The sequence below is a fragment of the Cavia porcellus genome, unplaced genomic scaffold, assembly GCF_034190915.1.
Source record: "Cavia porcellus strain 051 isolate PalLab524CR breed Dunkin Hartley unplaced genomic scaffold, mCavPor4.1 scaffold_9, whole genome shotgun sequence".
Classification (NCBI taxonomy): domain Eukaryota; kingdom Metazoa; phylum Chordata; class Mammalia; order Rodentia; family Caviidae; genus Cavia; species Cavia porcellus.
In genome coordinates this window covers 34,203,623-34,217,051 of record NW_026947492.1, presented here as the reverse complement: position 1 = coordinate 34,217,051, position 13,429 = coordinate 34,203,623, and the positions used below count along the sequence as shown (strand labels likewise).

Sequence of the window (13,429 nt, the reverse complement as noted above, 5' to 3'; positions counted from 1 at the left end):
GTCCAGTTTGAATCATTACACCCAACTTTGCAAAAACTGTTTTAAATCATTTCAGGAAAAGTTTATTAAAGTCTAAAAATGAAGAAATTGATTCACAAAGCCAGAGATATTCAAATGATGAGAGATCTTTATTTGGTCTGCACAATTTTGTTTCCAATTTGGGGGTTTTTTCAAAATTAAAAAAATAAATAAAACTGGCTAGATTACAGTCAAAATGTATATGTAATTTTAGACTGAGCTCCAACAGGAGTCTCAACCTTTTTCTAAATTTTCACTTGCAAAGACATTAAACCAGTGGTTTAAGTGCCAGGGATATAGATCAGAGGCACAGTGCCTGCCTGGCAGCAAGTGCAAAGTCCTGAGTTTGATTCCCAGTACCAAAAAGGGCGAATAACCAAAAAAAGAAAGAAAGAAAGAAAGAAAGAAAGAAAGAAAGCCCTAGTAGCTCATAGTTCCATTTAACTTCCTGAACCTCTTGAAACAATTTCAGTAGATGATCTTTTCTGGCTTATCTTCCCAGGAGATTACTAGTATGAATCTGGCCTACTTATCAGGCCACTTTGCTGTGACAGTCATTTCCAGAATCTGGCACCAAGGCAAGGAGCATGTGGAGCATTTGAAACTTAGCCTTTGTAAGTAGAGCAATGGAGAGAGAATGGCAAAAACATTTTGGAATGGGTGACAGCACGCAGAGAAAGAAAATTTCCGCTACACAATGTTTTTTTTTTAAGAGGCAGCATGTGGGAATAGTGATACTTCAAGCCTCACAACCCAAAACCCCAAATGATTTCATATCAAATCTAACCCCAAATTACACCCAAAAATAAGTATTTCCGAATTTGACATTTTCCCGTATCTGAGAATTTTCCATTTCACTGTTTTTGATCAATCTCGTGAAAACACCATCAAAGAAGGGGAGGTAGAACCCAATCAGGCTTTAACGCACAGTCTAGCCGTCGTCCAGGGGAACCACGCGGTCCCAGGAGAGAGCGGTTGCTACGCCTTCCCGCGCAGGGCAGCTGGGAGCGCGCCGGGCCGCCGGCTCCTCCTATTGGCCGATTCGGGCATGCGCCCGCCCCGCCCCTCTCCCAGGTTTCCGTCGCGAAGGACGCGGCGTCGGTTGGTTGTCAGGATGGCAGCGGCCGGGTCGCTGCCGCCACCTCTGCTATTGCGGAACGAGGTCGCCGCCGTCGCAGCTACCGTCGCCACCACAGTCCCCAGCTCCGCTGTGCATGAGCCAGGGCTGTCGCGGGCGACTCCTCAGCGCCCGTGACGCGAGGCCTGAGAGACGGGGTGCGGGAGGGGCCGAGGAGAGGAGGCGGAGGTGGCCGGCGCGGCCATGAGGGAGGCGCGGGGGCGAGGCGGAAGGCGGTGCTGAGGTGAGAGATGCGGGCGGGGCGGCCCGGAGCCCAGAGCGCGGCCCCCGGCCTGGGCGCGGAATCCGCGGACGTCCTCCGCAGAGCCCCGCTCAGCCCTCGGGAGAGCGGCGCGCGTCCCCGACCTGGCGCTTACCTGTATCCTTCCCAGTCTGAGGCCGCCGCCGGGTGGCGGTGGGCTTCGAAGTGGGGCTTGTCTGTTCTGTTTTGTTTTGTTTTTTCCGTTAGATTTTCATTGTCGCTAACGCAACGTGGTCCAAACTAGCAAGTCATCTTGATGCGAGTATTTTGCTTTAGCAGCTGTCATTTTTTCCGTGTCCCTAAAATCATACCGCTTCATCCTGTGGCTCCTTCCCCTGCCACTCTGTTGTCCCTACCCCTAGTCTTCAACTTCGTTGTAAAATTTTTGTAGGTTTTAAAATGAATGTGTATTCTGTGAGGGAGATGTTTTGCCTCCTAGAATTATGCCATTATGTTCTTGTATATTTGCCATTTTTTGATTAATCATGTCTCCTTAGAGAAATCGTACAAAAAATAAAATGTTTTGCTAGTCTGGAGATCTGTTTTAACCGTCAATCTAGTGCATCCCTGATGCATTTACCAGAGCTACCACAATTTGGTCATTTGTTTTGTTTTCCGTCTCTACCCAGTCAGTTGTCAGAGGGATAGCAGAGACCGAAATGAACTTTCACGGTCTGGATTGTTTCTGATTTTTCCCTGGGAATCAGTTGAACCCACTTTTGATGTTGCTGCTGTTGGTAACACTGTAGAAAATTGAGTGAAAGAATTTTGTTTTCAGAATATATGGAGCATATTTTTTTTTTCTTTCAAACCATATTACAATCCTTAAAATGTAACCTTTGTATTCTCAGAGGAATTTGGTTGGCCGTGGTGCTGCAGCATAATCATCTTAACCCTTATACTCCAGCCCCATTCGGTCCTGGTTTTCTTATCCCTTTGTCTCCAGCTTCTGGGATAGTTTTTATGTTCTGTTGCGATTTTGACAGCAAACCATCAAACAATTTCTACTCAGTGTATGTTCTTTGTAAGCTGTATTTTAGGTTCTAGGGATACAGATCCACTGAAGAAAACAGGTATATACAGAGCTTCACCTCTCTGTTCATGTTTTCTTCAAGCTTCCATCCCTTTTGTTTGGCCAAGTTCTCAAAGCAGTTGTCTGCAATAGCAGCTTTTAGTTCTCTCATCTATTCATTATTAAGTGGGTTCCTTTTGTCTTTCACTCTCACTGCTCTCCTGAATTGTCCTCTCAGGAAGATACTCTGAAATAAATAGGATTGTCTTCTGAATGAATTTGATTCTCCCCCCTTGAATTTTCTTCTACTTAGTTTACCTCTAAATAACCATATAGGAAGCATTTGTGAATGACTTCTTTCCATCATTTTCATAATGAAATAGTCATAAGCTTCAATTTTTTAACTTTTATGAACATAGATGCAAATAGCCAAAATAAGTTTTGAATAGAACTCTGCAGTACATCAAAGGAACATAAGCAAAAAGACTGTATTCCAGAATTATTACGACAGATTCCTATAAAGAAATCCATTAGTAAAATATAAAGATTATCTACTTCAAAGTAATCAAATTGTAAGTGGCTTCAATAAATGACCAAAAGTCACTGATAAAATCCAACATTTTTGCTTTTCTATATGCATATGTGTGTGTGTATTTGCTGGCTTACATTTATTTTGCTAGTACTACATATATAACTTTGTATAATATATTTTAATTGTTATAAAGGGAATTTGGACATAGTAAAATATGAAACTAAAGAATGATTTCCACTTGGAGAAACACTGATCCTTATGTAATTGTTTTGAATGTTCTTAGTTTCTGTAGTGTTTCCCATTTAATTCCTAAATTAAACTAAATGTGTATAACTAAATGAAAAAGAAAAAGAAATCAAGTGAAAGAATCAGTCTTTTAAAAAGCATGTGTTGGACTGGACTTAGCTCAGCAGCGCAAGTACCTGCGTGGCAAGCATGAGGTCATGCATTCAATCCTCGTACCAAAAAAAAAAAAAAAAACTTTGTCTTGATAAAAATGTAATCTCCATATGTGAGTGCAATACTCAGAGACCATCTAGCTTTCTAAGCAGATGTAGGATTTCCTAATTCTAAATGTTATAAAAGAATAAAACTGTATTATACAGCTCATCTGATTAAAATTAACTGGATTTCTACATTTAAGACTCTTAGAATCCAAGTAGAAATAAGGTTTGTTTAAAAAGAGATCCTGTCTTCATACTGTGCCTCATTTTCTCACAAATATCCTGACTTTGACCCATTTTATCCTAACAACTTCCTCCTATTACCCATTTTATACCCAATTCTTTATTTAGACACATTCTCTCACCAACATACTTGGTTCTTCATACCCCTGTTCTGCTTCAGCTACATAGAAACTAGTATAGTCTCCCTTCTTTACTCTTTCATTTGAATAATAAAAATGTTGGCAAAGGAAATCACAAGACAGTACACATGGCACACAAAAGAGTCCCAGCTTCACCTAAACAGGAACAAGGTAACTGCCTATGCCTACCACCATTCTCAATAGATTGTCTTACCATTTCATAAAATACAGAATACCCACCATAGTGGCGCATGCCTGTATTCCCAGCATTCAGAAGGCTGAGGCAGGAGGATCACTGCAAGTTAGAGGCCAGACTGGGGTACAAAGTGAGTTCAAGGCCAGCGTGAACTACATAGTGAAACCTTGTCTCAAAAAGAAAAAAAAAAAAAAGATGCCATGACTCCCTCAAGTCCCTCAACAACAAAGAATACAAATGCACACACTGTCATCCACTTGATTTTTCTCCAGATTCACTGATAAAATACCAATTTTACTGTAGAAAGTGAATCTATACATATATCCTTATTTCTATCCACTTTCTTTTCCCTCGGCTCAGGAATTTAAACTTTCCCACCTCTCATATAATTAACTTTTTTGGCTTTCTTTTTCCTTAGGTTACAAGTATATTTAGTTCTTGACAAACCTTAAAATCAGATACACGAACAATTCCTTCGATCTAAAGATCTTTTGAACTGTATTCTAGTATCTGTTTCTTACTTAGAACTCTAAAAATGAGTAGTCATATTCATTATCTCTACCCTGAGTCATATTTTATTCTGTATTTCAAAATAAACTTGAGCTGCTGAAAAGAATAAGTATAAACATAAAATTGTAAAAATTGACAAAAAGAATTTCACATTTTTCATTGTTTGAACATAATTTTGCCTTTTGAAGAGAATTAATTTCCAAGGAAAATCTTCAAAGATAATATTAGTTTAAAACTTTGAGAAATTGTATAATTAAGTAAAACTTGAAATATATAGGAAAAATACTAGCATTGAGAATTAACATGTGTGTTATTCTACTTATATTGAACTTACTGAAGTTGATTTTTTTAAATCAGTTTTTCAATAAATAAAATGGCCATTGACTTAAATTTATGATTTTCAAAAAAGGAAAGTTAAAATTTGTGCTTAACATAGAAAGTGTTCTAGTTTACTAATGCTCACATAATGAAATATAGGTTTGCATCCTATTTCCAAAAAATCCTATCAAACATTCATAACATTTTAAAACTTGTCTTTAAAATTAAAAAAATTTTAAAAACCTTGTATTTCTAAGTGCATATAAATTTGCTTAACTCCTTGAGAAGCCAACTTTTCATTAATGCATTAAAAGCTATAAACTTTTAATCTTGTTAACTCTACCTCAGAGAATTTTCTCCATGAAATCCTTTAGCAAGTTTTTATCAAGTGATTACTATATTCTAAGAAACATAAATGTTAAGAAATGAAGTTGAAAAAACAGGACCAGATTATGGAATGCTATATAAATGCAAGCCCAGGCATTTGAGATTTACCTTGAAGATGATAGGTGCTTTTGGAGAACAACAAATAACAAAGTCAGATTGGCATATATTGTTGGCTTGGTGGAGGTTCAGCAAGAAAGTCATCATTTTAGGAGCAAGGAAATGTGTTAGGAGACTACCAAAGTAGGTCAGGAAAGTGAGTGCCTAAGCCAAAGCAGTGGAAAGAGGGACCACAGAAGAGAAAGAGAATCAAGCTAACTTTGATAGACTTGACAAGAAAAAAATTGTGTGATACAGTTATTTGTAATGGTAATATAGTTTAACCATCTTAATTGGGGAAAGGTTAAATTTGAAGATAGATACTAATATTATCCTTTTTTGTTTTGCTAGCATTAAGTGCATTAAAAAATCCTTTTTTTAACAAAGGTTGAGTGGTTTTTCATAATCTATATATAAATCACTAATAATTATATTACCAAACATTCCAATTATATTTCTAGTTGATTTTTTAATGTTTGAGTATGACCTTTCTAAGTGAACTGTTGAAGCATGTAATTTATCTACTTTCCATATTTCAATCAGTGAAATACAACCTTCTTTCATTTTCTTATGTGCATACCTCTGAAGGCTACTTGCCATTAAATAGTTCCCAAATATCTGTTCAGTGAATGAAGATATGCAGTTTTCTTGTCTGGACTAATTTCCAAAAATAATTTCCAATAATTTCCAAAAATAATTTATTTTTACCCCAAAGAAAATGAGCTCTATCTCAAATTCTAATACCAAGTCATAATTTTTATATGAAACATCTTTTGGTCATATACCCACTAAAGACATAAACTGTTATTCTTAACTTATTGCAATCTTAAGAGATATGAAAATTCATTTAGAAAAAAATTTAGAAGAAGAACGCCAAATATTACTGCAGCAACAAAAGATATGTAGAAATAGAGCACGTAAATATTTTGTGGAGTCAAACCGGAGAAAAAAGTAAGTAACTATATTTTATTCAGAAGTGTAAAAATTCTTAAATCGATATGTTAATATATTCTATTTCTGTATTTTAGAATGTTAATCATGACTGATATTTTATCTATAAGATTCTCATAGCATTAGAAATTTTATTGTTTTTCTGCCTAAAGCACAAAAATAGTGGTGTATTTTCTAATTCACTGGCTTATGACCATAACAATCTTTTCTTGTCATAAAATGTGTTCTTTTCTTTGTTTTTTGATGAATTACAAGACTAGCAATTATTACTTTATTTCTAATGTAATTTGTTTTGATTTACTATTCACCTTACATAACTTATCTGTAATGTTACCCTCATTCAATTATAAAAATGAAAAGAAATAGGAATCATTATAGAAATGTGCTAAATACAATTTTATAAATGATTGAACCAATAAAGCTTTTTGTGTAAACATTAAAATAAATTGAAAATATAAACTATCCAGTTTATGCTTAGCATTTATAGAATTTTTTTAATTATTAGTTTTTTTAAGACAAAGCAGTTATGCAGTTTCTTATTGTTGTTTTTGCTATTTTACCCATATACCTACTGTGTATGAATGGCAGAAAATCCCAAGAGTTTATTAACTACATCCTTGGGCATATGCTGCAAAATTCCCATTTGAGGATACAGAATTGTTTACTGGTAATTTTTTTTTTCTGATATTACATTTCTCTTCAACCCTTCCTTTGTCCAACATAGATAGAGACAGTTTCCTTCTGCCATTTGTCAGTTGTATTTTGATATTGTCAATGTGTGTACCCAGAAGTAGTCAAATGAAAATGTTCCTAACATCAAATGCTATTTATTTCCATTAATTGCTTTAAAAATCACTCATTTATTTTCTTATTTAGCACATTCTTGAAAAACTATTAATGAATATTTTTCTTACATTATATGATTTTATCACATTTTCAAGTTTTCTGTTCTCTCATTCAGTATTTATACAATAATCTCCTTTATTTCTCTCCAGGGATTTTATCCTTGTATCTTCCTGCTCCAAGAGGTACTAGTTACTTTTGAACCTGTTACATAACTGGCGTCTCGGAAGTTTCCCATATTGCTCTTAGGAACTGGAGCCATAATTTCTTTTCTTCTACAGAGTCCCTTTGTTTGTTTAATATTGTCAGTATGGTAGAGTACATCCTAAAAGAACTTTCTAATATGCTGTTTCATAGACTGAGCAAATTTACTGCTCCCTAAACACCCAGGAGAAATAAGCTTAATTTTCTCCCACACTGTTATTCGTCCACTATTGAGAATTACCTTCAGATAAATAAGTGAGTAGGAATTTATTCATTCAACATACATTCCTACCTGAGTACCGGTGAGTCAGCCATTATGCTGGGAGAATATTCTTTCATATTTCAGAAAATAGCAATAATCTGATTTAATAGCAACCTCATGAAGAAAAGAAGCAATTTTTAAGAAAGGCATCAAAAAGAGACTTCAGATAACTTTAGAACACTATAATGTAAGCATATAGACTTAAAAGTTCAGATATTGTGATAAAAGACCTGTGTAACCAACTGACAGAATAAGGAAGACAAAGGCCAAATTAGCACAGTTACCCAAAGAAAAGGAAAGACTGTCAAGTAACAGATAAAGCACTTTGGAGGAGATACTAAAATCCGCCGTAAAAAACATTAAATATTCTTAAAACAGAAATAAGATGAGAAAATAGTTTTATTACAGATTTTTGGGAATTTAAATAATTTTATGTCTTGCCAAGCACAAAACTAATAGGCTGGAAGACAAACTTGGTTTTGTCAGAAAATGAAAACCCAGTACATTCCTTGGCTTAGTTTCATGTCTTACAGGCTGTTGGCATTTTTATTTCTAAAAACTTTTCTCCAGCTTGGAAGAATAATACTTTATCCCTGATTTTAATTTTTTTAATTTTGAATTATCTCAAAATATGGTTGAATCTTAAAAGTTAAATGGGAAGTCATAACTACCTAAATCTGAATTGCAGTTTCATTTAAAAAAAAAAAAAAAAAAGGACTGTATCTCAGAAGACAGGCTCTCCGTTCTACAAGTATCTGTCAGGATTTTAGGTTCTCTTAATGTTACCACTTAGATTCTCCTATTAAGGAAGTCTATTGCCGTGATGGTTGTTTTTCACTTTAAAGAATATTCCCCATCAGAAGGAAATGATACTCCATGGTTGTAAAGTCCAGGGAAAATGGAACAAACAGTTAACATATGGCTGTCATTCAGTAAGGTAGCTCACTGTGAGCCAAGGTGTTCTGCCTTTCATGAGGCAGAATTGCACCAGTGAACAGACCCTTCCAAAGCTGTCAAGGCAGACCCTGTTTCCTTTGTGAAAGAGGTCGGTTCCAGGGTTAAGGGGGAATGGCAACATACTCAGTGGCAAAGAACATATTTTTTCAACAATTCCTTCTATTCCCACAGCACTTGTCACTATACCTAACATGTAATAGTACAAAAGATACTCAGCAATTCATTCTTAAGGAAGAAACAGTAGTAATAATTTCTATAATTGATAAACTTTTTATTATTGGGTGTATCACTGAGTTTGGGACTAGAATAGTCTGCTTCTCGGCCCCATTTCATTGTGTTTAATTTGACTCAGTTTAGAACGGACTACATGGTCCTGGAAATGTATACATTTTAGCCCAGAGAACAGGGCCACTGTGGAACAAAATTAAATGATACTGATGTTAATTTGCTGTCAAACATGACTTTCCAGTCAGGCATTGAGACATATGCCTGTAGTCCCAGCAGTTTTGGAGGCTGAAGTAGGAGGAGCCCAAGTTTGTAAGCATGAGCCATCCAAGAATTTGTCTCAAAAATTTTTAAAATGTTAAAAGGATGCAGGTGTAGCTCAGCATAAAGGTCCTGTGGTCAGTCCCCAGTGCCGCCTTAATTAATGAATGAATTAAAAGAGCTGGGTCTGTAGCTCAGTGGTAAAGGACTCCTGGACTCACTCCTCAACACTGCCTTAATTGATTAATTAATTAAATGGATTGGACTAGAGCTCAGTAGTAGAGTGACCCTGGTTTAATCTCCAGTGTCACACATAAACACAAAAAATTTTGAGTATAACAGGGAAATAGCTCCCTCTTTAGCTTCAGAATCTATCATTCCTTACTGCCAAACTTTTATGAATTGGTAGTATTTGCTCAGTTTCTCAAATGTGCTACTTTTTTTTTTCCCAGCTTGGGGTATTTGTATGTTTCTTCTGTCTAAATTGCTTTTTTTCCTCACAATTTCATAAAGGATATTTGTATTGTGAAATTTTCAGCTTAAATGTCGTATTTCCAGAGAAATCTCCTTATTTACCTTATGTCAAGCAGGCCCTCTCTGGTTCACTATCTCCGGTAAATACTGATGTAAGTAAATTGTGAGGTAGATGACAAGTGTTCTACTATGGCTTCTGTTTTTTCTCTTGACAAAAGATATTAGAGAAATGTAGAGAGTTATACTGTCAAAGTACAAAGAGACTAATGCATACAAAAATGATTTGCGAGGTGTGTTCGCTGCTGCTCATTGTCACTTCTGACCATTGTCCTCTCTTCTCTAAAATCCCCACTCTTCTGAGACATGGGCCATCGACATATGCTGCTCAGCCCTACCCCTGCTTACTGTAGTCACCTGGACATTCTCTTATTCCTTAGACACTAACCCTGACTCTTCTGTCTTCTACCTCTAGTTAAGTGACTGTTCTTTGTCATGTGAATGTCTTCAGGGAATCCATTCAAGCTGGCGGCCTGTTTCTCTTCAGCTTCATCCTTTCAGTTGTATTTCACCAAGGATGTTCTGCATCCTGACTCTTAATTTCTGGTCCCTTGCTCTAATGTACAGTGTCCTGTCTTTTCATTTTACTTCCTCTAGTATCCTGAATTCACCAATTGGAAGACCTCACCAGTTATCCATTCAGTTTATCTTCTTGCTGTTGTTTGTTTGTTTGTTTGTTTGTTAATAATTCCATATCATTACTTCTTTAAGACTGCGGTGACTGAGGCAAAAGTATCACCCTGAGTTTGAGGCTAACCTGAACTACAGAGTGAGACCCTATCTATGGTCTCATTTTCTTTTTTACATACAATCATATCCCTTGTGATCAAGTTCATATAGTTACTGGTTTAATTTCTATTATCAGAATTAGTTTTACCTGTCCATCTTTGTTTCTGACTTCTTTTACTTAATATTGAAATTCATCCATGTTACTACATTTATCAGTATTTCATTCTTTTTTTCCACTGCTGAGTGGTATTCCATTATAAAAATATGCCATAATTTGTTAATCCATTCTCCTATTGATGGCCACTATGTTATTCTAATGGAGCTAATAATAATAACACTATTGACTGAAAGAAAATTCAAATCAAAATGGTCAAATATAAGAGAGTCTGCAAGTAGGAAATAAGCATGTTTCATTTTTCTGAGACAATAACTAAATGTGGAATTACTAAGTCTTAGAGTATATCTTAAGTTTAACCATGTAAGAAATTATCACACAGGTTTATGAAGGAGCTGACCACTTTACATACCCACCTGCTATGTATGTGAATTTCACTGGCTTCCTAACTTTCCTAGGGTTTTAATTTTAACTGTATAATACATATGAAATGATTTTAACTTATCTTTTCCTGATTGTTCATGGCCTACTAGTTTTTACAGTTTATATAGTTTGTACTCCCTGTAACAAATGGTGCTGATCTATTTTTCAACAAATGGTGCTGGGACTTAAGTTGAAAAATAAGTTTCTTTCCCTCTCTGGTGGTCTATCACCTTTTTAAAAAAAATATATTTGTATATTGATGGTCTACCTCTGTGACCCATATTCTAAAAATTCAATTGGTCTGTTTACCCTTATGTCAATAACAGTTTTGTTGTTGTTGCTTTTAGGCTAGGGATCAAACTCACACCCTCACACTTCTACACTACACTTGATTTTTGTAGCATTAGAACAGAAATTCACAATGGTGGTGTTGACATTTTGAAAGAGGCGATTCTTTGTCATGGCAGCCTGCCTGGTGGTAGAGCATTTGTCTGCATGCACAAGGTCTGCATTTGATTCCCAGCACAATGGGGGAGAAAAATTTTACTTCTTATTTCCAATTTGGATGCCTTTTGTTTCTTTTTCTTGCCTAATTTCTGTAGATAAGTGTCCTGGTACTATGTTGACTCAAACAGTAAAAAACAGCTCCTTGTCTTGACTTGGAGGGGTTGTTAAAAGAGATTGTTTGAGGTGGCACGGTACCACTACCTCCCACTAACACACGATTGGACTACTTGAAAATACATAGCCTTACTATCCAAAAGCTTAGTGCCCTAAATCTGAATTATTTAAGCTAAACTAATGATCCAGACAGAGGATTTTTAGAAAAACAATAGTAACCTATAGCACTAAAAATCTTAAAAGATATGTTGTCATCCATTTCTCAGCTTCATGCATTGCATGGAAGTCCCATTAGAGGCTTCTGTACCAGGGAGTTTACTAGTGCCTTCTTTGGTAGCAGATTATTTTTAAATAGTATACATGCACACATACATTTTCAAAGGACAAAACTAATTTAAGATAGTACAACTTCCAGCAGAACATACACTTAGGTGTCTAGGAACAAACAAATAAATGAAACAAGAAAGTTTTAAAAAATGAGGATTATAAGGTTTCTGTAACCATGTATGATGGAAGAATTCAGGCTTATCAAATCTTCCAAATTTATAAAATGAGGTGGAAATTTTCTGTAAATTGTCTGAATTTTTAGGTCAGTTCAGATTTAATGTGACAGCCAGTTTTAGATTTTTGATCTAAAAGGAAATGATATATACTGTATTTCCTCAATGAGAACTGAAGCCAATACCTTTACATTGAACTATAGTCCCAGCTCTTTTTTTTTTTCTTTTCTTTTCTCTTTTTTTTTTTTTTTTTTTTAAGTCAGGGTCTGTTTGACCCCGTAGGTGGAAGAGACTGGGCTAAACTTGTGCTTCTCCTGTCTCAGCTTCCAAGAGTACATCACCATGTCTGGCTACTTGCCCATATTTTGCAAGGCTACTTCTTTTACTCATGAACTAGCTATCTGCAACATCATAGCTCTTAGGAAAAGGTTTTTCCACAGCAAAGCTTGGGAAGTGAGAACAGGTTACAGGCCTGCTTGAAACTGGAAGTGTCCTTATTAAAGAGCCTTCTCTTAGCTGCAAAAGATGTGGATGAGGTTTTTAAAATTAACACTTACAATATATTTAAATTCTTCATTGATTCTATCATGTAGTATCTTATTGGATTTTATCATGTGTAGTTGTATAAACAAAATTTTTATGGACAGTGAGATAATATAGTAACCATTGTTCGTTTTCTGTTATTTGGTTCTGAATGCCCTGTAATACTTTCATTCTATTTAATGGTTTTATACTATTTTGTTATGGTTGATACTATTGTGTACGAAAGTATGCTCAACTGTTTCAAGGAAAGAGACAGTATGGTAGCTATTGTTATATCGGGTTGTCTTGTGGTGAAATACTGTGTTGCTTACATTGTTCTGTTCTGATCTGCTTTGTTATGGCCTCTTTTGTCGTAATCTCTTTAAAAGAAAAAAGAAAAAAAACTAAATTCTTAACCAACATAGCTTTTAAAAATCTAAGATTTGTTCTTTCTGAGAAAAAATTTGAACGATGAAAACACTGCAATAAATGGCATTGTTTTAAACTATTTCTTCTATTTTGAGTTTTTGTAATTTATTGCCATTTCTGTTATTTGCTTTGTTTTAAATATAGAGCTTTTGAAGAAAAACGGAAAGAACATGAAGAAAGGGAACACCAAATTAGAGAACAAATACTTCAACAAAGAAAACAGAAGTTTGAAGAAGTTACTGAAAAATTCCAGCGTGCCCATATTCCTCTTTCTCAACGGAGGAGAGCAGGTACCTTAATTTCTAGACCAATATGGGAACAGAAATTAAACTTACAACCACATTTGACTTGGCAATAAAGTGATACATGAAGAAACCAAATAGAAACCAAAACTAAAAGGCAAGCATGCTTTTTGAATAAGTAGGACTTTAACCAAATGAAAAACAGTAATTTGATTTGGGTTTAAATAGAGAATATTTTTTTGCCTCTGTTAGTAAATTCTCTATTATCTTACAAGTTTGATTCAATTTTAAAATGGCTTATAGTTTCATCTTTTTTAACCAATTAAGTAATAAAAAAAACATTTGCATTCAGAAAATTAAT

General features: G+C 35.3%; 2 protein-coding genes across 7 annotated transcripts in view; one reads left to right on the top strand and one right to left on the bottom strand.

Annotated features, from left to right (window-relative positions):
* Positions 1–13,429, bottom strand: part of Angptl5 (angiopoietin like 5) — a 128,596-nt gene that overhangs the window by 20,998 nt on the left and 94,169 nt on the right. The window contains exon 1 of one of the 2 annotated variants that reach the window (XM_063256187.1): positions 1,513–2,518. The exons of the other annotated variant lie outside the window; for it this stretch is intronic. The gene's annotated coding sequence lies outside the window, so the exon portion shown is untranslated. Of the gene's footprint in view, positions 1–1,512; positions 2,519–13,429 lie in introns of those variants that run through there. 2 annotated transcript variants of the gene reach the window in all.
* Positions 1,335–13,429, top strand: part of Cep126 (centrosomal protein 126) — a 57,047-nt gene continuing 44,952 nt past the window's right edge. For all 5 annotated transcript variants that reach the window (XM_063256182.1, XM_063256180.1, XM_063256179.1 and 2 more), the window contains exons 1-3: positions 1,335–1,514; positions 6,085–6,204; positions 12,971–13,116. In XM_063256182.1, the coding sequence (XP_063112252.1) occupies positions 1,387–1,514; positions 6,085–6,204; positions 12,971–13,116 (394 nt within the window). In that variant the 5' untranslated portion in view covers positions 1,335–1,386. The remainder of the gene's footprint in view (positions 1,515–6,084; positions 6,205–12,970; positions 13,117–13,429) is intronic.